Source organism: Canis aureus, chromosome 5 (genome assembly GCF_053574225.1).
Source record: "Canis aureus isolate CA01 chromosome 5, VMU_Caureus_v.1.0, whole genome shotgun sequence".
NCBI classification, from domain to species: Eukaryota; Metazoa; Chordata; class Mammalia; order Carnivora; family Canidae; genus Canis; species Canis aureus.
This window is the reverse complement of record NC_135615.1, coordinates 9271572-9296547: the sequence shown is the minus strand read 5'-3', so window position 1 is coordinate 9296547 and position 24976 is coordinate 9271572. Positions and strand designations below refer to the sequence as shown.

Below are 24976 nucleotides of genomic sequence, written 5' to 3'. Positions count from 1 at the left end.
GCACTCTAACTTTGGTGATTTCTTTTCTTTTCTTTTTTTTACTTTGGTGATTTCAGTGTGACTTTTACCATTTATATGGTATGTAAAACTGGGAAGGGTTATAAAGTATACACATGAAAATGTATATTATAGGATTATATCCAAAATTGAAGATAATTCCGTGGTAGTAAGTAGTGGCATATTTTTCTGAAGGGCTAACTCTCCACAAAGCAGTCCCCGATATGTGTGCTTAAGTATTTAAAGGTTATAAATTTTAGATAATCAAACCAGCACATGCAACAGAAGTCAGCAAAAGTTTCTATCTGTTTATAACATTTCTAAGTGAAATGGAGCACTGCTTAGCACATTTTTCAAAGGTCAATGCTTGTCTTGGGGGGGAAAACACCAGCTTGAGTTAGAATGGCATGGGCTCAAGAATATAACCACAAATAAACTCTCTTTCCCAGGCAAGGAATGCTGTCTTAAATGAAAGTCAAAGTTGGCTAGCAAGCTGATCTTATAAATGTACATAACCAAGCAAAAAACGTATCTTTGGTAAAGACAAACACCGCTAAGGATTTTATGAAGCGCCCGATGCATAGGTTTTTCTCAAAGATGACCGTAAAATGTTACCTAATACTGAATTTTCCTTTAGGTTGAGTCGGATTGCTTCCTCCAGTTCTGAAATGATTTGAAGCAGTCTCTCGTTTGCCACTTTGTACTCCAAATTTTCCTTCTCTAGGGTCGTCTCTCTGGCAAAAGCGTCCTGAAAGATGGGGAATTCCGTCTTTCTAAGCAGAGAGCCAAGGATTTAAATATGCAACACAAGACAATACAGATACAGAAGGGCTATCATATAATTTTCTGAATTCTATTACACACTTATAATATGAATAGTAAAAAGGAAGGAGATTAAATAGAGCTTGCTGGAAGAAAGGCTGCAGTACATTCTGTACAAAGACCACAGCACATGGGGACATTTTATTGACAGGAATAATGCATATCATACTGTTTGTGTGCCCTCATCATTCAGGTCAATTCATTATGGAGGCTGTGTCGGGGAGGCAGCTGGGGCCCCTCCACCCACACTTCCCTCTGTGTGTGTCTGAAGTGCTGTCCGCCTGTAACTAGGCAGGCCGGGGAGACCAGGACGGGCAGCGCCAGGGGGTGGCAAAGTGCATGGCTAAGGAGGGGGGGCTTGTTGCCTTTGTGGCATTTCCCAGTGTCAGTGCTGCCAGTGTCATGAGGAGCACATCACATGTCAAAACGGTGACGTTTTCAGGCTGGGAGCCGCATGGAGTCCATCAGGCACACGGATATCCACACAGTTGGTTTTCTGCTTGGTGGAGGAGCCACCCAGAGGCAATTCATATTCTGAACATTAACATGGCTTTGCATGCCTGTCACACTGGGGACTGTGCAGGCGTTTAATGCTATTGAAGACTTCGGTTTAAATCTCTATGCAAACAGCGATTACCTTGTAAGAAGGTTTCAGGATAACTTACAACAAAAGACTTTAAAGTTATAGTTTTAGTAAAGCAAACTCATTTACATTTTTATTATGTGCGTCTTTTGTTTAAATCTTGCCATGTCCATTATGGGAGAGGCTTTTTCTTACGCAATAGAAGCTTATTGGGACAGCTACTCTTCCTTTCTTCTTCTTCTTCTTGTCTGTTTCAAAGCTTTTGAAAAACATCTGAATATACTCACTTATGGCTGTCCAGATTTTACTGCCACACACTAAAAAAAAAATTAAGATGTAATGGACTGGGCGAAGCTGGGGAAGAACTTTTTACTTCATGAGGGTAAAATATTAAATGATTATGCAATCTCAAAATATTAAGAAGTAGGCTTACGAGTCATCATATTATTATGTTAAAAGAGACAGAAGGTTCTATATGCCTTGCTCCAAAATTCATATGGATAACAGGAATACTTTTGAATTTTAATCTTCAGGTGAATGATAACATATTCTTTCTGCAGCAATGTCATGATGGCTAATACACAAGAATGAAATCTTCCCTCAAAAACAAAATCTTTCTTCCCAATATACTGGGTTCCTTTTCGAGTCATGTTTTTATTTAACTTTAGAGATATCCAAAAGCAAATTATTAAAATGTTTTACTCTGTGACCATAAGGGCTCAAAAGAAAAATAAGTGGCTACAAGTTTGGCAGTGCATTTAATAAACCCAGTACTTTCAACAAGAAGCCACATACTAATGAAGTCAGTTATATCAGAGGGAATTTTTAAAATAGTCTTAAGTTTTGCACTAAACCCAATACAAATCTTCATGATTGTGAGCCACCATTTCATTTAAATTATTTGAGTACAACTCATTCTTAACTAATGAGTTGATAAGAGTTAATAAACAACACTGTTTTAATAAAGGAAGAATCCCAGGCATTAACTTCTAGTCTCACCATGGCTCCATTTGGAATCATCACAGAATGTACTTATAGACTAAAAAGGGATTTTTAAACAAACAAGCCAACAGGCCAACAAGCAAGCAAGCAAGCAAGCAAACAAACAAACATTTGTCTCCAAAGGCTTAAGCACACATTTTGTAACTAGCAGAACGTGAAAACTCACAGTGGATAACATGAGCACTCGTTATCATCTACTAAACAAGAACTATTTGAATTAATCACACCAAGTGTAAAATGTGTAAGTGGTAACAGCTAATACCTAAGTGCATTTCCTAAAACTCTTGTATACAATCAAGAAACAAGGAAAGCACATTGGACTGGAGGGTTTCTCTTCTTCCTACCCATCCACAGCCCCTGTTCTTGTGAGTTAATCTTTACCTCTGTCCCCACCATCTGTCAGCTGCAGGAACTGCACGTAATTAACTATTCAGACTCCCACAGCAATGAGGACACTCATTAGCAAAATGAACAAAGGGATAGTTCTGGGCTGCCACGGTCATCTGTTACACTCTGAGTGGCAGGTTTTGTGGTGGTGTTCCTCCTACCATCTGCCCACACTACGAGTTTTGGCTTATGTAAACCATGAGGCTTCTTTAAAATAAACTGTGTTAATAAAACCGAGGTTAAGAAGGACAGAGATCATTAAAAGGTGGTTTGCTAGATGTGGCTATTTAAAGCCGCATTGTAGTCGCGGACAGGTTGTGTGTGATCCACGATCAATCTGGGATTTTAAGTTTATAAAGGAACTCGCCAGTGTCAAGTGTTTCTATCATGTTGTGAAAACGAGGACGTCATGGGGTGGCTCGTGTACTGTTTCTCTGGTGAACATTTGCAAGGTGTGCAGAGACGCTTTCTCCGGTAGAATCCTAAACAGATCTTGAAAGCATCATTTTTGAAGACTGGTGTACTGTAGAACCTCACTACTCAAAGTGTGGTCCCCAGACCAGGAGCCTCAGCATCACCCAGGAGCTTATGGGAAAGACAAAATCACGGGCCCCAGCCCAGGCCTCCTGTCAGAATCCGGATCTTAACAAAAGCTGCGGGGGATCCATATGCACAATAAAGTCTGAGGAGTACATTTAGAGACCTGCATGTGCCTCTCAGCAGTCTCCCTTCTGCAATATTGGCGTCTCAATTCTGCAGGCTCCCCGTACAGTACTCGGACATCTCAATTTGATGCCGGGGGGGGCGGAGGGGGGCGTGCAGTGGGGTTCTGATGCATGCCCATGTTGCATGATAGTCATGGAGAAGAGCAGGTGCTTTCCCAGTGAGTGACAGCCAGGAAAGTGGCACACTGGGGCAGAGCAGCCCTGCAGAGCTGCCACTTTTGAATGACAGCTCTGTTTCAGAGCTGTCAGCAACAAGCAGTCATGTTCACTTCTGGGGGTGGGGAGTGGGGGGTGACAGTTGCACAGCTCATTTTGTTAGGGTAAGAAAAAAATGAAGTCTTTTCAAAACGACAACTCCCACTGCAGTTAAAAACACATGCATGTGTGCGAGCATACACCCACATACATGTGCACGCGCTCTGACAGGTCCCGTAGCAATCAGTCTTCAGGGGGATTTATCAGGGGACAGCACGACGTCCTGATAACTACAGTGGCATGCAGTTAAGTCTCAATGGTTTCCTGCAGAACGAAACTGGAAAAGATGCTCAGTCCTTGAATGACGTTGCTCAGAGGAATATTCGACGTCAATCCTGGAGAGACAAGGCTTCTGTAACTCCAAGAGCCCCCTTTCCTGATTTCCATTTTGTTATAAATATGACTTGGGCTAGCTGTTTATTAAAGTTTTCCTTTGTGATCACATTCTTGTCAAATTTTTCTCAAAAGCAATTCGAGATATTATGACTGCTTATGAACTATAAACTCTTTACGTAATTTGACAGTAAGAATGAACAAGAGTGATTCCCTATTGCTTATTCAGCTTGCTTATTTCAAGTTGTCTCAAGTTTATCTCCACTGCCACTTTGAAATTTTCCAATTGGTCCTCCAGATTCTGTTTTCCAAATCTAAGCTCAGACGCTGGATATGGCAAGCTTTTCTATACCACCAGAGGGAGCAGTTGTCTAAGATGAAATTTCAAATTTAAAAAGCTCTCTTCCAGAACTTCATTCAGTGGCAGGGAGTTTTAGGAAATCTTCTTAGAGGATTGAGAAGGAAAATATTCTCCATAGGTTTGTTTTATATAACTCATGACTGGTTTTGTGGCATTCATGTCTATGTTTCTGAAATGCACACCAGGCCCAGCTGCTCTACACTGCCCTCCATCAAGGTGGGAGACCAGCACCAGACGTTGTATTGGGGCCCTAAGGAGTGGGGAGAAATGTATACTTCTAGTTAATCAGGAGTATTTCACCTCTGTCAAATTTTAGGGTGCTTATAGAAATTGTGACGTGGTCTCCCTGGGGACAGGTTGTGAGAAGGATGCCTGTTGTATTGACTGCGAATTGCTCTGAGTTCTTTGAAGAAAGGTAAGTATATAAATCCTAGATTATCATTATGAGGAAATACACGAGTCCTTATGATCATCTACTTGACTTTCCATGGAATGCTCTGAACAAACCTCAGGACTTGTTGAGACCATCCGGATTTGGTAATTGAGCACCTTACACTACCATATGAGGTCTATCTTGTAATGTTTACATCTCTAAGTGTTCTTAGCCTGTTAACTGTTCTGACACCTGGGGGTGGAGGATGGAAGGAGGGTGAGGATGGGTGGTAGCTTTGTGAGCACAAGGAGGGGGCTCCACCCTGTTCTTAGTATAAGTGGGATGTTCTCTGGCTCAGGAAGCCACCTGATCATTCTCCTATACTTTGTCCCCAGGGAGACCACGTCTCAATTTCTATAAACACCCTAAAATTTGATTTGATTGAGGTGAGATTAACAGCCAAACCTATTAGTTTTTTTAGTCTTTTCTACTAAATTGTCTCCGAAAAAAATAAGACTAGATTTAGACCCAGGAAAAGGTTAAGGTAAAGTGAGTACAAAAACTAGATGTGCCTCCTCCAAAGCAATCAGAACATGTAAAAAGAATTAATATTCAATTTTATTACATCTATGCTACAAACACTTCAGACTACATGACTTAGGAAATACTCAGGTGGTTTTATTTTTTTAGGCCCTAAGGAATTCTTATAGATTATACAAAGCAAACACTTCTTCACCAATCAGTAAACAAAATCCTGCAGGATGATGCAAGTGCAATTCCTTATCTCCTCTATAGTTGGAAGTTTTAAGTAAGAATATTAATGTGGGACTTTGGTAAACTATAGATTGCACTTAAAGGCACCAGCAAAGCAGAAGTGTTTCTTCCTCGTGTTAACATTTGGATGTATAACTTTTCACAGCTTTTCTGTGCATATCTATGCATGTGTCAATATTTGCATATGTATTAATGTATTCATACATTATAATATTTACATGTGTATTAATGCATTCTTACATTATAATATAATATTAACATGTGTATTAATATATTCGTGCATTATAATATAATATAATAATATAGTCTGTTTTATTTATTTTTAAAATTTTATTGATTAATTGATTCATGAGAGACACAGAGAGAGAGAGAGAGAGAGAGGCAGAGACATAGGCAGAGGGAGAAGCAGGCTCCCCGTGGGGAAGCCCGATGTGGGACTTGATCCCAGGACTCCAAGATCACACCCGGAGCAAAAGGCAGACGCTCAACTGCTGAGCCACCCAAGCATCCCAATGTAGTCTGTTCTATATATACGTATCAGTTAGTTAGTTTTGAAAATCACAACCTTGACATCTCACATAGAGCATAGAGCTCCACTTCTTTTGTGGGCTTCAGATTCAGCTGAACTGAGGTCCAGCGGAATGCTATCTTCACCATTTACTAGCTGTGTGCCTGGGCTGAGTTAACCACCCATATCTGCCTCCTCCTCTGTAAACTGAGCTAGATGAGAAGACAAGGTATGGAGTGCCTGCCAGATGATACTCAAAAGACTATTATTCCTCTGGCCTCTCCTCTTTGACAGGTTAGCCTCTTCTTGCTCACTCCTTTCATTTCTGTTCCCACCAGTACTTTGCCCAAGTCATAAACCAGCTTCTGGCTTTCCCTGAAACAAAGAGAACTGAGGGAAAACCCTCCAAGAATTTTCCCTAAAGGTCCTTCTATTCCATGGTGCTTCATGGAAGCCTCTGACTTGGAGAGATTGCTTTGTGTCTTTCAAACTGTCTAAACAGCAAAACAGGGTCGAGTCTTCAAAATTAAAACAAACGTCTATGTGTTCTTCTAGAATAGGAAAATTTTTGCAGTGGGAGATAGGTTCTTTTATTTCTGTTATAAATAAAAGTTGAGAACAATTATATTGCTCCTATTTATAACTATTATGGGTTTTCTGGAATGTGCCATTGAGCAGAAAAGGGTTGGACTGGCTGGTGTTGTGGAGAGATGCCCAAGATAGACTACTTGTATTTCCTTTATTCTTAACCCAAACTTCTAGAAAGTTATAACTTTATCTACATATATTAAGATTAATTATTCATTGCTTCGAAACTCACAAGTCTTTGAAGTCTAGACTCTTCATATCGGTCTAGTTCTTCTCTTAATTCCTTAATAATCTCTTCTCTCTCCTTCAGTTTTTTTAACAAAATACTCATTTTGATCGTAGCTGATTCTTGCACAAAAGTCTCTTCTTCCACCTCAAAGAATTGCTAGAGGGAGGAGCAGCATTAAAAATCAGACACTAAGTGAGGACCATCAGAAACTAGCTCATGTTTTATTTAAGCTATTGCCTTATAAGTTATTTTATTTTTGTAACTTGCACACAATTCTCAGTAAATAACTATATTTATATTGAATGATATGCTAAAGTGCCGTAGACTATAGCACATTATTATCCTATAAAACACAAAGCATAATGTGGTATTTTAACTGCTTCAGCCACGCAAGTAATCATAGTAAACCTTAATTGTAAATTCACATCATGGTTGTGAATGCCCTACTTCAATCTTCCCGAAAAGGAAGATAGCGAAAATTTGAATATGTAAAAAGAGAAGTAAGCTTCAATGGTGCAACTCATTCCCCCAGTGGTTTGGTATAGAGATAGGAGAAAAGTATTACTTTGTTCCTTTTTTCCACAGAAAAGCTTTGCAGGCCATTAATCCAGAAAGACTATGTTTCATTTGAAAAATTAGGAATCTAAGACCAAAGCAGATGAATATGCATTAAAATAAGATTTTTTTTCTATGCAAAGCTGTGGATAATGAACCATTAGGCATAAGATAGCAATCCTAAGAGTCTATCTGCAGAACCATTCTAAAATCATATAATTCTAACATATCATTCATTTCTCTGCATGAAAAAATGGCTATGTTCTTGCTTAAAAAAATCAAATACGCTGTTTTTTGATAACACTAATCAAATAGAAATCAAATGAAAAAATATATTCTCAAATTGGTTGGAAATGAATTTGTATATTAGTTGATGCCATATATCATATATGGTGGTGCCCCTATTTTAATTCATTTGACATTTAATTAATTTGGCTCAGTTGGTTAAGTGTCTGACTCCTGATTTCAACTCAGGTCGTGATCTCAGAGTGGTGAGATTGAGCCCTGCCTGCATTGGGCTCTACACTGGGAGTGGAGACTGCCTAGATTCTCTTTCCTTCTCCCTTTGTCCTTTCCTTACTTGCTCTTTCTCTCAAAAAAAAAAAAAAAAAAATTTAATTCATTTGACCTTATATTATGAGCACGTCCCATGTCATTAACATTTTACATAAATGTAATTACTGATGGTTACATCACATTCTGATCTAGAGAAATGCCATTATTTATATAATCATTATAACATATATATTTTCAGGTTTTCATTATACTGTATCTTTATACAAACACCACTGACCACATTTCTGATCTTTTTTTCTTGGCCTAGATCCCTAGAAGTAGAATTCCTGGCCAGAGCATACAAATATTTTAATGGTCTTGATTTCATTTTATAAATTTCTTTTCAAAAAGATTGTGCAGTTTACATTCTAACTTGAGGATAAGGATGTCTGTCTTACTACATTCCCTGAATCACTGTATATTTTCTGAGTCTTACTATGACTATATATGAACACAGTATTTTATTTTTATTTTAGTCAGCATGTTTTACCTCTTTTTTTTTTTTTTTTTTTTTTTTTTAAGTAGACTCTACCTCTGACAGGGAGCTGGAGCTCACAACCCTGAGATCAAGAGTCACATGCTTTACTCACCCAGCCAGCCAGGTGCCTCTGAATCAGCATGTTTTAATCCCCAAAGTGAATTTTTTATATGATATTAGATATTATGCTTTGCATTTTGAAAATATCCAATTCTAATTATATGCCCTTTTACTGAGAACTCAAAATAATTTTAGAACTTCCATTGATCTATTTAGTAATCAGTTTTATTGATTAGTTTTACTATTTCCATTTGCTAGTACAAAAGCACTGTTTCTAGACATCTTGTTTTAAGCATTTGGGTGCTTCTCCATTTATAGGCAGGACTCTGAAGATCCGTGTCACAGAACCAAACAGGGAAGAAATGCTTACAAAACGAATGCTGTTACTTACTCACTTCCAGCGTGTAAAACTCTCATTCTCAACCCTGCTGTATAAAACCATACTGTCCATTTTGAATTCTTTGAGAATTATAGAATTATTTGTGTTGATGTGTTTGCTGCTAATATATGTGAGCGCATGCCCATATAGGAACTACAGCAAAACCTAATCACATCTGCTAAGACACTTAGTATTGTATTTAGAGTTAGGTTTTCAAACTAAAATTGCTCCATAATATATGATGAACACCGGCTGGTGAGAATGCTATACCTGGGTAGAATTGAGAGTCAAGCTAGGAACAGAATACTGACAGGGTCTATGCAACACTAACGTAAAATCAGCATCTGAGAATGCAGTAAAGTGGGAAAGAGTGAAAGTAGAGCAATCCATATGGCAATACCAGCTTGTTATGCTTATTTATTTAAAAATTTGATTTATTTATTTTAGAAGGATAGGGCACCAGCAGGGAGAGAGAATAAGGGAGAGGGAGAGAGAATTCCAAGGAGATTCCATGCATGCTGAGCACGGAGCCCAATGCAGGGCTGGATCCCACGACCCTGAGATCATGACCTGAGCCAAAACCAAGAGTCAGATGCTTCACCAACTAAGGCACCACCCTCAGCTTTTTAAATTGAGTGGTTTTAAAGAACAAGGTTGATTGCACAGAACAGGATACCCTGCATTGGCATACCAGCTGTGTCACTTAGTGCCCTGTGCCTCACTTTTATTATCTGTAAAATGGGATTAATAATAATACCTAAACTGCTGTGAGAATCAAATAAGATAATGCACAGAAACCATTTTGAACAGCGTCTACAACACATCAGCTCCCTATAAGTATTACACTCTAACATTTTATTTTTGTTCTGTTTTGTCATTCAAACCCAGATGCCACTTGCTCTGGGAAGCCTTAGCACCCCACCTGCCCACCTGCCCTCCACTGCTATTCTTTCTGTATCTTTTCAACACTCCTCTTGGGTCATTTCATTTGTTTGTTTATCTGCTCACTAATTTTTGTGTTCTGAAGACGATGGATTTATTTTACTTTTTTAAGAATTTATTTTTTTAAGAGAGAGAGAGGGAGGGAGGGCGGGGGAAGAGCAGAAGGAGAGAGCAAGAGAATCTCAAGTAGACTCCTCACTGAGCACAGAGCCTGACTCCAGACTCAATCTCATGACTCTGAGATCATGACTTGAGCCGAGACCAAGAGTTGGACGCTTAACCAACTGAGCCACCTGGACACCCCTATTGAACTTTTTAAAAACTCCAAAATAAAGATGCTTCTGATCAGCTGGCCAGGTCGTCTCCTCTGTAACATGACACAAACCACCCTGGATGCTCATTTAAAATCCCTCCAGGAACTGGGCTGAGATGCTGCACAACTCAGCAGGGCTCCAGCGAGCCTGCCTTTAGGATGGGCTCTGTCCCTCTATACTTCAGGGCAGGGAGGGTCATGGAAGAACCAAACATTTTGGTTCTTTGGAAGAACAAAACATTTTTTATTTCTGACATTTCATAAAATAATTTTAAGGCCCAAACACATTGGATTCATTTCTCTTCATCTCCAGGAATGCTTCTGATGTTTGACCAATGTTTATTGAATGAGCTGGACTCATGAGGAGATAAGCAAGAAGCACTTTTATTTTTCTTCACCGCCTCTCAGATCTGGTCTACCATCTCATGTTTCTTACCTCTTAGAAAAACTCTCAGGAAGGTGCCACAGCATTTTTGGTTTTGTTTTTTAACTCTTAAATAACAACAACAAAACTGGATAAAGGAAAGAAAGATAGGAAGAAAGCGGAAGCCATAAATTTATAAATAAAACACCCCAAATCTCACTCTAGCCTGCTTTTACCCCATCAAGTTTCCCTGTCCTCCCCATCTGTGGCCTCCCTTGGACTTGGCATCCTGTGGATAGAGGAGACGGGCTGAAACTGGATTTCTTTTCTCATACCCAGAAATTTGCTCAACATCCTCCAGTCCAGATGTTGCTGCAAAAGTATTTTTTTTAGGTGGGATTAACATTAAAATCTGTGGACTGAGTAAAGCAGATTACCCTCCATAACGTGGATGGGCCTCATCCAATCGTTGAAGGTCTTTGGAGAAAGACTGTTTTTGGACTTGAGCTGTAACATCAACTCTTCCCTGGATCTCTGGCCTGCTGGCCTACCTTGCTTTCCAGCCCTGACAATTGTGTGAGCCAATTCCTTATAATCAATCTCTCTCTTTTTTTTTCTCTTGCTCTCTATACACACTGGTTCTATTTCTCTGGAGAATCCTGACTAATATAATATCTACATCTGAAGACCATAAATTCACACCAACACCTCCAATTCCAACCTAATACCATGGCATTTATTACAGCCATCTCCTTTCCATAGCATAACCCCTTCTCTCGCAGTGGGAAAGCTGGCTCCAGATGCTTGATGCACTGATGTGTTTGCTTCATGTCACCCACATCCCTTCATGTCACCCATCTCCTGGCCACATTGTGCCACCAAGAGCTTGCCTCTGATGCAGGCAATGGGATGGAAAAGGCAGAAGCATGCCTTTGGTCTTTTAATTCACAATGGCCAGAAAATTTTATTTTTTTGGACTTTAATTCCTTTGGTCTTGCAAGAAGAGTGAATATTTGTATTTTAATTTTTCCTTTAGCATTTGAGAAGTAGTTGATATTCAAATCTTTGGCATAACTCTTGGATTTTTATTATTAGAATAATTTTATGATGTCATTTGGTCTCATGGGCAAAACTTCTTGACCAAGAGTATTGAACAACACAGCTGGATATAATCTAGGGTGAGAAACAGACTAGAAAATGAATTCTCAGGGCAGCCCGGGTGGCTCAGCGGTTTAGCGCCGTCGTCAGCTCCGGGCGTGATCCTGGAGACCCAGGATCGAGTCCCACATCGGGCTCCCTGCATGGAGCCTGCTTCTCCCTCTGCCTGTGTCTCTGCCTCTCTCTCTGTCTCTCATGAATAAATAAATAAAATCTTTAAAAAAAAAAAAAAGAAAATGAATTCTCAGTATCAGATACAAGGTGACCTTGCCCTTAAATGGAAATAATGCACTCTTCCAACCAGATGCCAAATCTCCCAGGGTACCAGCAATCTCATGATCCTCAGAGAACAGTGCTTGATATTTGGGGGCTACATCATGAAGGTGGGAACAAGGCTTTCTTCTCTCCCCAAGGTTCAGATACACAGCTGATTGATCATAGGCTAAATGATTAAGTTCAATGTGTTAAAAAGAGAAGAAAGGAAAAGAAAAATCCAGGAAATGTTGTCTCCTCCCATATGAAGTGATACCCTCCATTCTGACCCTGGAAGAAGAAACTTGGTCACATTATTTGGCCATCCCCCTCCTACTATCTTTCTCACTGGGGCAAGCCCTGCAGGAGCATATGCTCTGTCCTGGCAGGAAGAGACCCACCCAGCCCCGTCCTGCCTCTGATGGGAGTAAAGTCTGCCAAGTTCTGAGAGTTAGCACTGGGGAGCCTGCTTTCTTAGTAAAGCAGATGATCTCCATCTGCTGACTCTCTGACTTTATTTTTCAATTTGTCCAGAACCTGGGTGGGGAAGAGCAGTATTATTTATCAAGCATCATAAATGCTGCAATAATATTTATCTTTCAAGGTGGCAAATCTAAGCATGTCACAAAAACTGCTTAGGATTCCATAATGATTCTTTGATGTCTTCAACACAAAGTATTAATTCCTTAGGCTCACTTCCCTGCATTGTCTCTCAGCACTCTCTCCAGTCCTCTTGTCCTCCAGCCTTACCAAACTACCTGCAGCTCCCTGACCGCCCTACACTTTAATGCTTCTGTTCCATGAAATGGGCCATGTCCTTGAGCCCTCTCATCTCCCCTAAGCTTGCCAAATATTCACCATCCTTCAAGGCTTAGCTTAGGAATCACCTCATCCTGAAAATCTTAACTACTTCCCCAATCCCCACAGAAGAGTTGGACACCTATTGGGTGCAAATCCTTTTTTTTTAAGATTTTATTTATTTATTCATGAGAGATATGCAGAGAGAGAGGCAGAGACATAGGAAGAGGGAGAAGCAGGAGCCCGATGTGGGACATGATCCCAGGATCCTGAGATCACGACCTGAGGGAAAGGCGGACGCTCAACCACTGAGCCATCAAGGTGCCCCATGTGCAAATCTTGATTATGGATTGTAATTGCTGAATTATTTCTTTTCTTTTTCCTTTCCTTTTCTTTTATATCCCTCATGGCCACTAGATTATGAACAATATAAGTACAAGGACTGCTTTTGTCTCTGCTACAAAAATCAGATGATGCATGGATGACTCAACAATTGAGTGAAAGGACAGACAGTTCAAGCCTTCAACATCATGCACTGCCATGTTCTAGGACATCCTTACTAAGAACTCATGTCCATTCTGGGTACCATGGCATAGGTCAAGTTCTTGGCATCTTTTTTGGGTATATTCTGGCCTAGAAACCAGAATGTTCAGCAAACTTTTATTGACTATCTGATGTGTCAGACTCTCTGCTAGGACCAGAGTACAAAGACAAATATAGCTTAGTCCCTGGCCCACAGGAACAAAGATTCTACAGTACAAACCAATCCACAAGTGGGTAATTGTGATGCAATTCAGTGTGTCAATGATCCAGGAGAGAAAGAGCATTCTAGCAAGAAGGGACATTATAAGAACATTCCAGGGAGGTGACTAATAACTTGAGGTGTGGAGAGGAAGGCAGGTGAATGCAAGTAGCTCAGTATTGCTGGAGGGTAACACTTTCACCAAGAAGTGGGAGATAAGACTGGAGAAAATAAGGGCCTTCTGGGCCATGGTAAGGGCTTAGACATCATCCTACAGTTACAAAGAAGATGCTGAAAGGTTTCAAAAGGGGGAAAGATGTGAAGGGGTTTATGTTTTGAAAGACCACTCATTTGACCAGGCAGAGAAAGACTTTCAGAGACCAGATGGATAAGAGGTAACAGCCACAGGCCAGGCAAGCAATGCTGACTGCCTGACCTAGTTCTGTGGCAAGACACCAGGGATGGATTTAGAATGTAAAAAACTGGCAGGAGTTGATTGACTGAAAACTAGAGTGAATTTTTTATTTATGCTTTGTCACCAACCTACAGTTTTACTACAGACTTAGTGGCTTAAAACACACGTCTTATCTCACAGTTTCTGTGGGTCAGGAGTTGAGGCATGGCTTAGGTGGGCCTTCTGCTTGGAGGCTCCAGGCTGCAATCCAAGTGTTGTCTGGGACTGGTTTTGGTGGAGGCTCAACTGGGAAAGGATCTGCTTTCATGTTCACTCAAGCTGCTGGAAGGATTCGGGTCCTTGCATCTGATTCTTGCTGAGTGTAGGCCAGAGACTGCCTGCTGTTCTTTACTTCCAAATGTTGGGGCTCCCCCACATGGCCTCTTGCTTTCTCCAAACCACCAAAGGAGAGACTCTGCATGACAGGAGCTACACTCTTAGGAAATATAATCATCTGGGCACCTTTGCTATAATCTACGAGTTAGAAGACCCACATCCCGCCCACTCTCAGGGAGATAAGGAGGGTGATCACACACAGCGTGAACACCCGGAGGCTAGATTGTGGTGTCCAGCCCAAGGAGTGACTGCTGGCTTCCCAGCCCGGAGACTAGCTAGGCTGTGCTGCCAACACATGAGACCAGGAGACCTGGGGGAGGAGGGGAGCAGTGTGGAGATAAGAGGGAAGATAGGTCTTGCGGTTGGTGTCATGGTGAGTCTGCAGTGACTTATTTTGTAATCTGCATGTTCATTTTTTTTTCCTATTTCATCTAGGCAGTTTTCTTTCCCACCCTCTCCTCAACATAGAGCCTCATTCAGGCCATTGAGTGCTCCGGGGAGGGTGTTCCTCACAATCCAAGGAGTATATCCTGCCCTTGGCAGTGGCCCGTCTTGGTTTCCTAAATCAGAGTCCAGAAAACTTATTCCCCTCCAAATACCAAAATGTTGGTATTTTACCACATAATACTATTACTAGGACTTAAAAATCTGAAATAAAAATCACTTAATGCCAAAAAAAAAAAAAAAAAATCACTTAACACCGGGATAGTATTTGCTGCATTAAAATTTGGGATCTAAAATTAGTGCCCTCATTAGATATGGTTCTTCAATATTTCTCTCACCTTCAGGAATGTACAAAAATGACAGTCAAAAATGCAAGGCTTCTACTGGGAGACTAAATACTTTCCTAGTTCAAAGACTTTTAAGAACAATGTTAGTATATTATTATTTTAACAAATGCATTATTAACAGCCTTGTAATGAATTTGGGTAATTCTGCATCAAATCTTCATCTACATTTGACAATGTAAAGAAGAAGACAAACCCAAAATACTTTTCTTGGAACAAACACTACTACTTGCTATCCATGAAGGGGTTGCGGTCCTGCAAAATAGACAACGAGCTATTTGCAATGATCTCAAAGTCATCAAAGAGCAATGTAATTATGTGATAGGGAAACACTGGAAGTTAACTCACAGCAATTTTTCATTCTTCCAGTTGATGACAATCAGAAAGGGATTTCTTTCTTTTTTTTTTTTTTTTTTTTAAGAAATATAGATTTTGTTAGATTTTTTGGTATTTCTTTTAAATTTTTTTTTTTTTTTTTTTTTTTTTTTTTTTATTTATGATAGTCACACACACACACACAGAGAGAGGCAGAGACACAGGCAGAGGGAGAAGCAGGCTCCATGCACCGGGAGCCCGATGTGGGATTCGATCCCGGGTCTCCAGGATCGCGCCCTGGGCCAAAGGCAGGCGCCAAACCGCTGCGCCACCCAGGGATCCCCAGAAAGGGATTTCTGAGAAGGTAAAAGACTTGGCACAGAAATTGTCTCCAGCTTTTTTTTTTCTTTGTCTCCAGCTTTAATGACAAAACAACTGACACCTTTTTTTAAATATCATGTGTTTTTTGTTTTTTTCCTAAGACTTTGATTACATTTTCTTCTATCTTATGTAGTGAATTTACTTTTTGAGCTACACTTACTTTACCTGCTAGTAGTTTATATTAGAACTATGAGTTTAATGTTCATGTTCTATGTGTTTTTGTTTTTATTTGTTGTTTCATTTATGCTCATAACATTTGTACTTGAAATGTAGAATACATTTATTTCACTACTTTAAAAATGTCTATGAGTGGGAGTAGAAGAAGATGGTCAAAACGCACAAACTTTCAGTTTGTCTGCAACATGATGAATCTAGTTAACACTACCGTATGGTATGTTTGAAAGTTGCTATGAGAATAGATTTTAAAAGTTTTCATCACAAGGAAAAAAAATTTCTAACTCTATGAGGAGATGTAAGTTAAACTTATCATGAAACTTATCATGATAATCATTTTGCAATATATGTAAGTCAGGTTACTCTGCTGCACACCTTAAACTCATGGAGAGCTGTATGTCATTTATATCTCAATAAAACTGAAAAAAGATCTGTGAATTCTAATACTTTAAAATAAATATTAAAATAAATTAATTAAATAGCATCATTTATATTTTATGGAACACAAATATAAAAAAAATATGGAGCCGGAGGTCTGCTTCAGGTAGCCTCCTCTTGCCTTTCCTAGCCTGTCACTAGAACAAGGAGTGCTGACTCTCCTTTGTGTTGGAGTTTGAGTTTTCTCAGAGTCACTGGGGCAATACCCCTGGGGGTTCTGATTACGTATTTATCCCACATGTTACGAGGGTGCTAAGAAACTACAAAGCATTTAAGGTGAGCAGGATACTGAGGAGTCTGGAAATTCTCTTCCTATGAGGACTGGTTAAGGAGTCAGGGGCTTAACCAAAGGGGAGAAAGCATGAATATCAGTGTTTTCTCCAACAATGTGAGAACACGTGGAAGAGGAATTCATTGCCATTCACCTTTCCTTCTGAATGTCAATTACAGCTGAACCAAAAATAAAGTCAATGAAATAAAAACTGAAGATAAAAAAATTTGCATTTTTCTGTAATTCACCTGAATTTAATTCCAGTCTTGTCTTTCTATAGAAATATAATAAATAATTATGCTGCACATGAAGCATTTTGCACAGTGCCTGGGCCATAATAGATTTTTCAATACGTGACAACTGCTTTCATTATCACTAATGATTGGCCTAGAGAAAATGAGGAAGTATCACCAAGCATTTTCACTTATGTTCCTGTAACTAATGCCCATCACCACCTAAGATAAAAGAATAACCACAGTCCCAGGCTACATTAGGTTTCAGTAGAGCAGGTCTATGCAGAACATGGGCATTCTCTACAGCCCCATATACTTTTCTCAACTTAAATATGTTTCCATACCTCTCCTCTCCTCCAATCTACCCCAGATTTTTCTCACAGAAAAAAGAACATCCACTAAGAAGGTAATGACTTCATTCCTTAGCCCTGTGTTGGTAAAGGTGAGGGTGGTGCTTTGATTTGAGGAAATGAAATTCCAATGGTTATATTTCAAGCATTCAGGAGTGTGGTGTGTGTGTGTGACTGTGCCTAATATCTTGAATGGGAAATATTCTCCTCCTTACTATGTAACCCAAAGAATCTCTTCTACATGAAGAGCACTGCAAGAACACATCAGCATTCATTCTGTACATATTCATGGGGTCTGCTTTGCAAAGTTCTGGGCTAGTCACAAATTTCCCCATATATAAGAAAATCCTCAACATCCTGTATAGAGGAGAAGAATAGAGCTTCATAGTTTCTAAAGTTCTCTTTAAAAGACTTGGGAGACCATCATCTAAGAAAGCATCCAAGTTCATGTAGTAAGGCACAGGAAGTGAGCATATTCCAAACTGGAAAGCAAAATTAAATGATCTTCCATGCCAAAGAGTCTGGAGAATCAGCTCCACCAGCCTGTCAGCCTTCATTTGAATTGCACCTTGATGCTTCTCTGCAAAGAAGCATGTCTTAGGCTGATTCAGACTCTTCAGCTTCACAAAAGTCACAGGACTCCTTCTTTGCTGGGAGCTACATTCATCATATGGAGTGTGAGGCTGGTTCTGGGCTTTCTTGATGCATTCATGCCAAAGGACTGTGCGTCCCCAACCTCTTTGTCTCCTTACAGTATGCACTCAATTCTTCCACTTGACAAGACAATGAAACAACTAGTCCCTCCCTACTCAGGGATGGGAAACAGGAACTATCCCATGTGGGTCTCTGGAAAGGGACCTGATTAATCCAGGCAACACTGTAGTCGGGTCATAGAGGAAACCAGCCTTAGGATTTAGTTCACCTTCTTCATTTGATAGGAGTCCATCAGTAACTCATAAATAAGCATAATAATGGCTTTTTGTTTGGAATAATTTATTGAGTCCATCCCTTGATGGAGCAGCTGGATGGAAGGAGAGTAAGACTAGTTTGTCTTTTGAGAAGAGCAGTATGAGGGTATTGAGGCAATCATTTCACAATATACACAAATATTGAATCATTATGTTGCACACTTGAAACTAATATTATATACCAGGTATACTTCAATTAAAAAAAGAGAGATCTGATAATTCCACATTTGTAAATTTGTGAACAAAGTGGTTGTATACAGTTTTCATAAAATCAATGGTTTCACATCAAAATATTTTGGTGAAGCGGAAGAAATCAATCACAAAATAGCACATATTGTACTCTCATTTATATGAAATGTTCAGAATAGATCAATCAGTAGCAACAAAAAGTAGATGAATAGTTGCCAGGGGTTTGGAGCAGGGAAGATAAAAGGGGAAGCGAGTAATGGGAGTGACTGCCAATGGGTACAAGCTTTCTCTTGGGGGTGATGAAAATGTTTTAAAATTAGATTATGATGGGACGCCTGGGTGGCTCAGCAGTTGAGCATCTGCCTTTGGTTCAGGGTGTGATCCCAGTTTGGGGATCGAGTCCCACATCAAGCTCCCTGTGAGGGAGGCTGCTTCTCCCTCTGCCTATGTCTCTGCCTCTCTCTGTGTCTCTCATAAATAAATCAAACCATAAATAAATAAATAATAAATAAATAAATAAGTTTATGATGATGGCTGCACAACTCTGTAAATATACTCTAACCCAGTGAACTGAACACTTTAAATGAGTGAATCTTACGTTATGTCAATTATACCTCAATACAGCTGATTGGGACCCCTGGCTGTTTCAGTCAGAAGAGCATGTGACTCTGGATCTCCGGGCCATGAGTTCGAGCCCCACATTGGGTATAGACTTTACCTAAATAAAAAGCTTTATAGGGATCCCTGGGTGGCGCAGCGGTTTACCGCCTGCCTCTGGCCCAGGGCACGATCCTGGAGACCCGGGATTGAATCCCACGTCAGGCTCCCGGTGCATGGAGCCTGCTTCTCCCTCTGCCTATGTCTCTGCCTCTCTCTCTCTCTGTGTGACTATCATGAATAAATAAAAATTAAAAAAAAAAAGCTTTATAAAGGGACACCTGGGTAGCTTAGTGTTTGGTGTCTGCCTTTTGCTCAGGGCATGATCCCAGGGTCCCGGGATGAAGTCCTGCATCAGGTTCCCCATGGGGAGCTTGCTTCTCCCTCTGCCTATGTTTCTGCCTCTCTATCTGTGTCTCTCATGAATAAAGAAATAAAATCTTTTTTAAAAGCTTCAAAAAAAATCAAAGGATTCCATGATTCCAATCAAACCACTCTTAAGATATGACAAAAAAGATTCCATATTCATTTTTTAAGATTTATTTATTTATTTGAGAGAGAATGTGTGTACAGCTTGGGGAGGAGCAGAGGGAGAATGAGAAGCAGACTCTCCACTGAGTCCTATGAGGGACTCAATCCCAGGATCCTGGGATCATGACCTGGACCTGTTGGCAGCCACTTAACCAACTGAGTGACCCAGGCACCCCAAGATGCCATATTCTAAGGACATAAAGTACTTAGCAATAACTTAGTTGTATGAGAAAGACATATAGCCTGCATAGATAAAGTTATAAAACTTCATTGAAACACACAATAAAAGACATAAATGAATCGAGAGAGGTATTCTTGAATAAGAAGACTGAATATTATAAATGATACAAATTTCTTTCGAAATTCATGAATAATTTTCCAATCAGTTCAGTTTCAATAAAAATACCAAGAGGGGCATTTTTGGAATGGAAGTAAGCAAAATTATTTCAAGGTTTACCTGGAGGAATAAAAAAAACAATGGAAAAACTGCTTGTTAATTCAAAAAATAGTGAAAATGTCCTTGACTTTTCCAAGGGTTTTATAAGCTCCTAAATCCCTTTATTAAACCCCTCTGTGTTTGAAATACCTAGTTTCTTCTCTGAATCTGAATTCATACATATCCCAAACCAAAAATAATTAAATAAGGTGTAAGTTTTAGAAATACCTTTCTTTTGTCTGCAAACGAGGTACTAACATATCATGCAGGAGACTGTTTCAAAAGTTAAATAGATTTAAAAACTTGCTCCATAGCTGAAAAGGGACTTGTACCTGTATCCTTAACTGGCCTCCAGAGGGCAGCAGAGTCATTTATCCTTAACCAAAGTTCCCTCCTAACCCAAGTGTTTACTTTGGTGGTGTTTTTTTTTTTTTTTTTTTTCAACACTCTTCTGTTTTTCTCATGACCAAGCCTCAGCAAACTGGGTGGCCAGGATTAGGCAGGCTGCAGGAGGTCATGGATCAAAGCAATGACAACAAACCAAAGGGAAGATTCAAATAATCACTTTTATGTCATTAAAACAATTTTTTTAATTAGATAAACCAACAACAACTCATACACTGATGCTTAAGTATATTTAACTAGCACATGTTTTTGAAAAACTGAAGAATAGAAAGCATTTAGTCAATTCAGGACTTTCTACTTTTAGAAGTACAAGAAGTTTATATAAAGAGCGAAGTCACTTATTCTGCTTATTTTTTTTGACTTTTTTTCCTTTGGAAATCTCTACACCTAATGTGGGGCTCGAACCCACTACCCCAAGATCAAGAGTTACGCTTGTTCTTCCAACTGAGCCAGCCAGGTGCCCCATTCTGCCATAGTTTTTGAGCATTTGATACCCACTAGAAGTATGGCTGAGTCCCAGAAACTGTCAAAAATGCAAAAAATTCGGAAGTCATGTTCAAAAGAACTGTGGGATTCTGACTTATTTCTTCCACTGTAAACAACAAAAATTCTGGAATAAGGTAGGCGAAATGCATCCATAAGCTGACAAAGTAAGGAATACTTAGGCTAAAATGAAGTGAAATGCAGAAATCCAGGGAAGTGTACAGAATGCTGGAGATGGCTTTCACTCCAGGGCATTGCCAACCCAGGTATCTGTGAACTTTGATTTACACCTCTTTGTGGGGCACAGAGAAGAGACATCACTTGGGTCCTCTTCAAAGTGGTGATTGTAATTCTACATAATAGATCTCATTAAGGTTGAGACACCAGAGGGCGACTCCTTCAGTGTAAAAACAAACCAGAACTACCTTGAACTGTGCACCCTCTCCTATCCCACTGAAAGTGAAGCTGCCTTCTGTCTGGAATCTTGGCTCTGAGTACAGAGGGGGGGTGGGGATTCTTTTCTGAGTTTTATGAGCACAAGATGAAAGATGACCTACACAGTTTGCGACTCAAAGTCATACATCTGGATGCTCTAAAATGCCTTGAGCCAAAAGTCAGATTAAAGTGGTCACAGACCCAGGAATCTCACAGAAGCAAACAAATCTCTTGTAGAAACTGATTTCTATTCTAGGCCTCCCTCAAGGAATTCCCACAGAAATATGAGTTCAGGGCAGCCTGGTGGCTCAGTGATTTAGTGCTGCCTTCAGCCCAGGGCGTGATCCTGGAGACCCAGGATCCAGTCCCACATTGAGTCCCTGCATGGAGCCTGCTTCTCCCTCTACCTGTGTCTCTGCCTCTCTGTCTCTCTGTGTCTGTCCTGAAAAAAATAAATAAAATCTTTAAAAAAAAAGAAATATGAGTTCACAGAAATCATAAAACTCAAAAGTAAATGACATACACGTGTGACAGCACTATCAGACCCTCAAAGGTGGAAATAGTGAAACACAGACTATAAATCAGGTATAATTAAATATGTTTATAGAAATAACAGGACTAGGGACACCTGGGTGGCTCTGTGATTGAGCATCTGCCTTCAGCTCAGGGTGTGATACCAGGGTCCTGAGAGGGAGTCCTGCATCAGGCTCCCCACAGGGAGCCTGCTTCTCCCTGTGCCTGTGTTTCTCATGAAGAAATAAATAAAATCTTAAAAAAAAAAAAAAAAAGAAAGAAAGAACAGGACTAAAATTATGAGCAAAAAGCAAAAACCTTAAAAAAAAAAAAAAACCAATAACCAAGCATAGAGTGTCAAACAGAATTCCTAGTCATCAAAAATATTATAATATTTAAAAACTCAAAGAAATAGATAAGATAGTAATTTAAAAATGGGTTTAAAATATAGAATTAAAAATTTTTACATGAGAATGAAACATGTTATTTATTTATTTATTTATTTATTTATTTATTTATTTATTTATTTATTTATTATTTGAGACCTTTATTAACGGGTGCTTGCCGTTTGTTGACTTTTTTTGAAAAAATAAAGTTGTAAACTTTTATTACAAATTAAAAATGAGGTTCTTAAAAATCTCAACTTGGGGCAGCCCCGGTGGCCCAGCAGTTTGGCGACGCCTTCGGCCCGGGGCGTGACCCTGGAGACCCTGAATCGAGTCCCACGTCGGGCTCCCTGCATGGAGCCTGCTTCTCCCTCTGCCTTTCTCTCTCTGTGTCTGTCGTGAATAAATAAATAAATTCTTTAAAAAAAAAAAAAAAACTATTAAAACAAAAATCTCAACTTGACCAGATATGAAACAATTTCAAAACCTTTAAAGGTGTACTGGGAAAAACCAGGCTTTTTTAAAAAACACGTTTGTCATTACCGAAAAGAGACGTCTTTAGGTAGAAATAAAAGCCCGATGCTGCGTAGATAATGCAGATAGTTCTACGTATCTGGTCAGTGGGCCGGTCTTCAGCCCCCACTTCTGTTCATTCCTTATTGCTGGGATTTCGTCCTCGGTGCTGCGAGCTGGGTGGCTAACGGGGCGGCGCGGCGGCCTCGGCCCCCGACTCTCTGGCCTCCGGCGTCCTGCGCCCTCGGGCTGCCCCGGCGTCTGCGCGCGTCCTTGGAGCCCGGGGGTCGCGACCTTGAGGCCCCAGCGCCTGGATTTCCGCACCTCCCTCCTCGCCCTCCTCTCCAGGCTGTCTCCGGCGAGGGGCCCCCCAGGGAATCGAGGCCTCTAAGCTCGACGCACCCGCCGGCTCAGTGGTCTGCCGCGTTCTGCACCCCGGTTGTCGGCACCGGCCGTGACCTCTCCCTGCACGGAGGGTCTCCGCAGGCAGGAACTGGGGGCCTTCGCCGGCACCCTCCGATCCCTCGTCCTTGGCCCCACTCTCACCATTGCGGTAATTCTGCGGGTAATTGGTGGAGGACCCTGCGACGCGGGTGGCGTCTGTAAGGGTTACGGTCCGCTGCCCCTCTACTGCCTCGCGCTGGAGCCCCACCAGGGCCTGTCACATTTGCTGCCCCCGCACCCCTTTCTCCTTCAGCAGCATCGAACTCCACGGTCCCTCCAGCCCCCCACTGCGAAGGCACTTCCTGGGGTGATTCTTCTTTATGGCAGTCTGGTGTGCAAATACATCTTCCTTGCTGTCATTCCTGTTGAGGAAACCATATCCGTTTCCTACATGGAACCCTTTTACTGTTCCTTGTGATGAGTTTGTCCCCGCCGGCAGGCAGCGCTCCGCTCCTGCTACCCATCGAACTTCAAATCTTTTTTCTTTTTTAAGATTTTTTTTTTTTTTAACTTCATACTTTTTTTTTTTTTTAAAGACCTCTGGCGGGGAGCCTGATGTGGGACTCTATTGGGATCACGGCCTGGACCGAAGGCAGACGCTGCACCACCGAGCCACCCAGGTGCCTCGATATATGTTATTAAGCCTTTATTTTAAAATATTTTTGAGGTTAAATCAAATAGACAAGGCCCTAGACAAAGATCTCATTATTATCACACTCAAAGGCAATAGGAAAACAAATAGTCTTAAAACCATTAAGGACATTGAATGAGGAATCCAAAAGATGTCAACTAGTCAACCAATCCCTCTAGGCCCAGCAGGCTTTTCCAGTAGGTCTAAATATTTAAGGAAGAAATATTTCCAATCTTATATAAATGCTCCTAGGGAACAAAATGAGGATAATACCCTCAATTCATTTAATTAAGCCTGATACCAAACCCACCAAGGACAGTTTAAAGAGAAAAGTGTAGGTTCCCTTACCAACAGACATAGATTTACAATATCTTAAGAAAAATATTAATGCACTAAATTTAACAACAATCCTTTTTTAAAAAGACATATGATGACCAAGTTGGACTTACACAAAGAAAGTAAGGTTGATTTAACACTTAAAAAATTAATTCTTTGCACCTACATTAATAGATTAAGGGAAATATCATTAAGGGGAATACACTTATGTATCTCCTAGTAGATGCATAAAACCCACATTTTATAAAACTGAAATACATTCATGATTTTTTTAATAGTCTCTTTAAAATAGCCTGGTAATATAGCAAGTATTATGTGTAATGTTGAAACATTATATTCATTCTCTTTAAGATTAGATATAAAATAAGGATGCTTGCTAGCATCACTTTTATTTAACATTGTACTGGAGGCACCACCAGTGCAGTAAGGAAAAATAAATGAATGAATGAAGAAATGGGATAATATAGTAACAAATATATAATTATTCTCAATTAATATAACCATTTATATAGGAAGTCCTGAAGACTATAAATTACTAAAATAAACTTAAGAATTTAATAAGATAGCTGGTTACAAAATCAATATATACTCATCAACTGCATTTCTACACCCCAGGAATAAACAGTCAGAAATGTGATTTTGAAAAGATATTTACTATGTCTTCAAGAAAAGTATTCAGAAATTAATGTAATAAAAATGTTGCAAGGCCAGGTGCCTGGCTGACTCAGTCAGGGGAGCATGTGACTTGATCTCGGGGTGGTGAGTTCGAGCTCCAC

The 24976-nt window shown here is 40.1% G+C and overlaps 1 protein-coding gene across 1 annotated transcript in view; it reads right to left on the bottom strand.

Annotated features, from left to right (window-relative positions):
* C5H10orf67 (chromosome 5 C10orf67 homolog) overlaps window positions 1-24976 on the bottom strand; it is a 194921-nt gene that overhangs the window by 94227 nt on the left and 75718 nt on the right. The window contains exons 6-7 of the mRNA XM_077896424.1: window positions 6941-7093; window positions 613-745 (exon numbers count right to left, since the gene is read on the bottom strand). Of these exons, the coding sequence (XP_077752550.1) occupies window positions 613-745; window positions 6941-7093 (286 nt within the window). The remainder of the gene's footprint in view (window positions 1-612; window positions 746-6940; window positions 7094-24976) is intronic.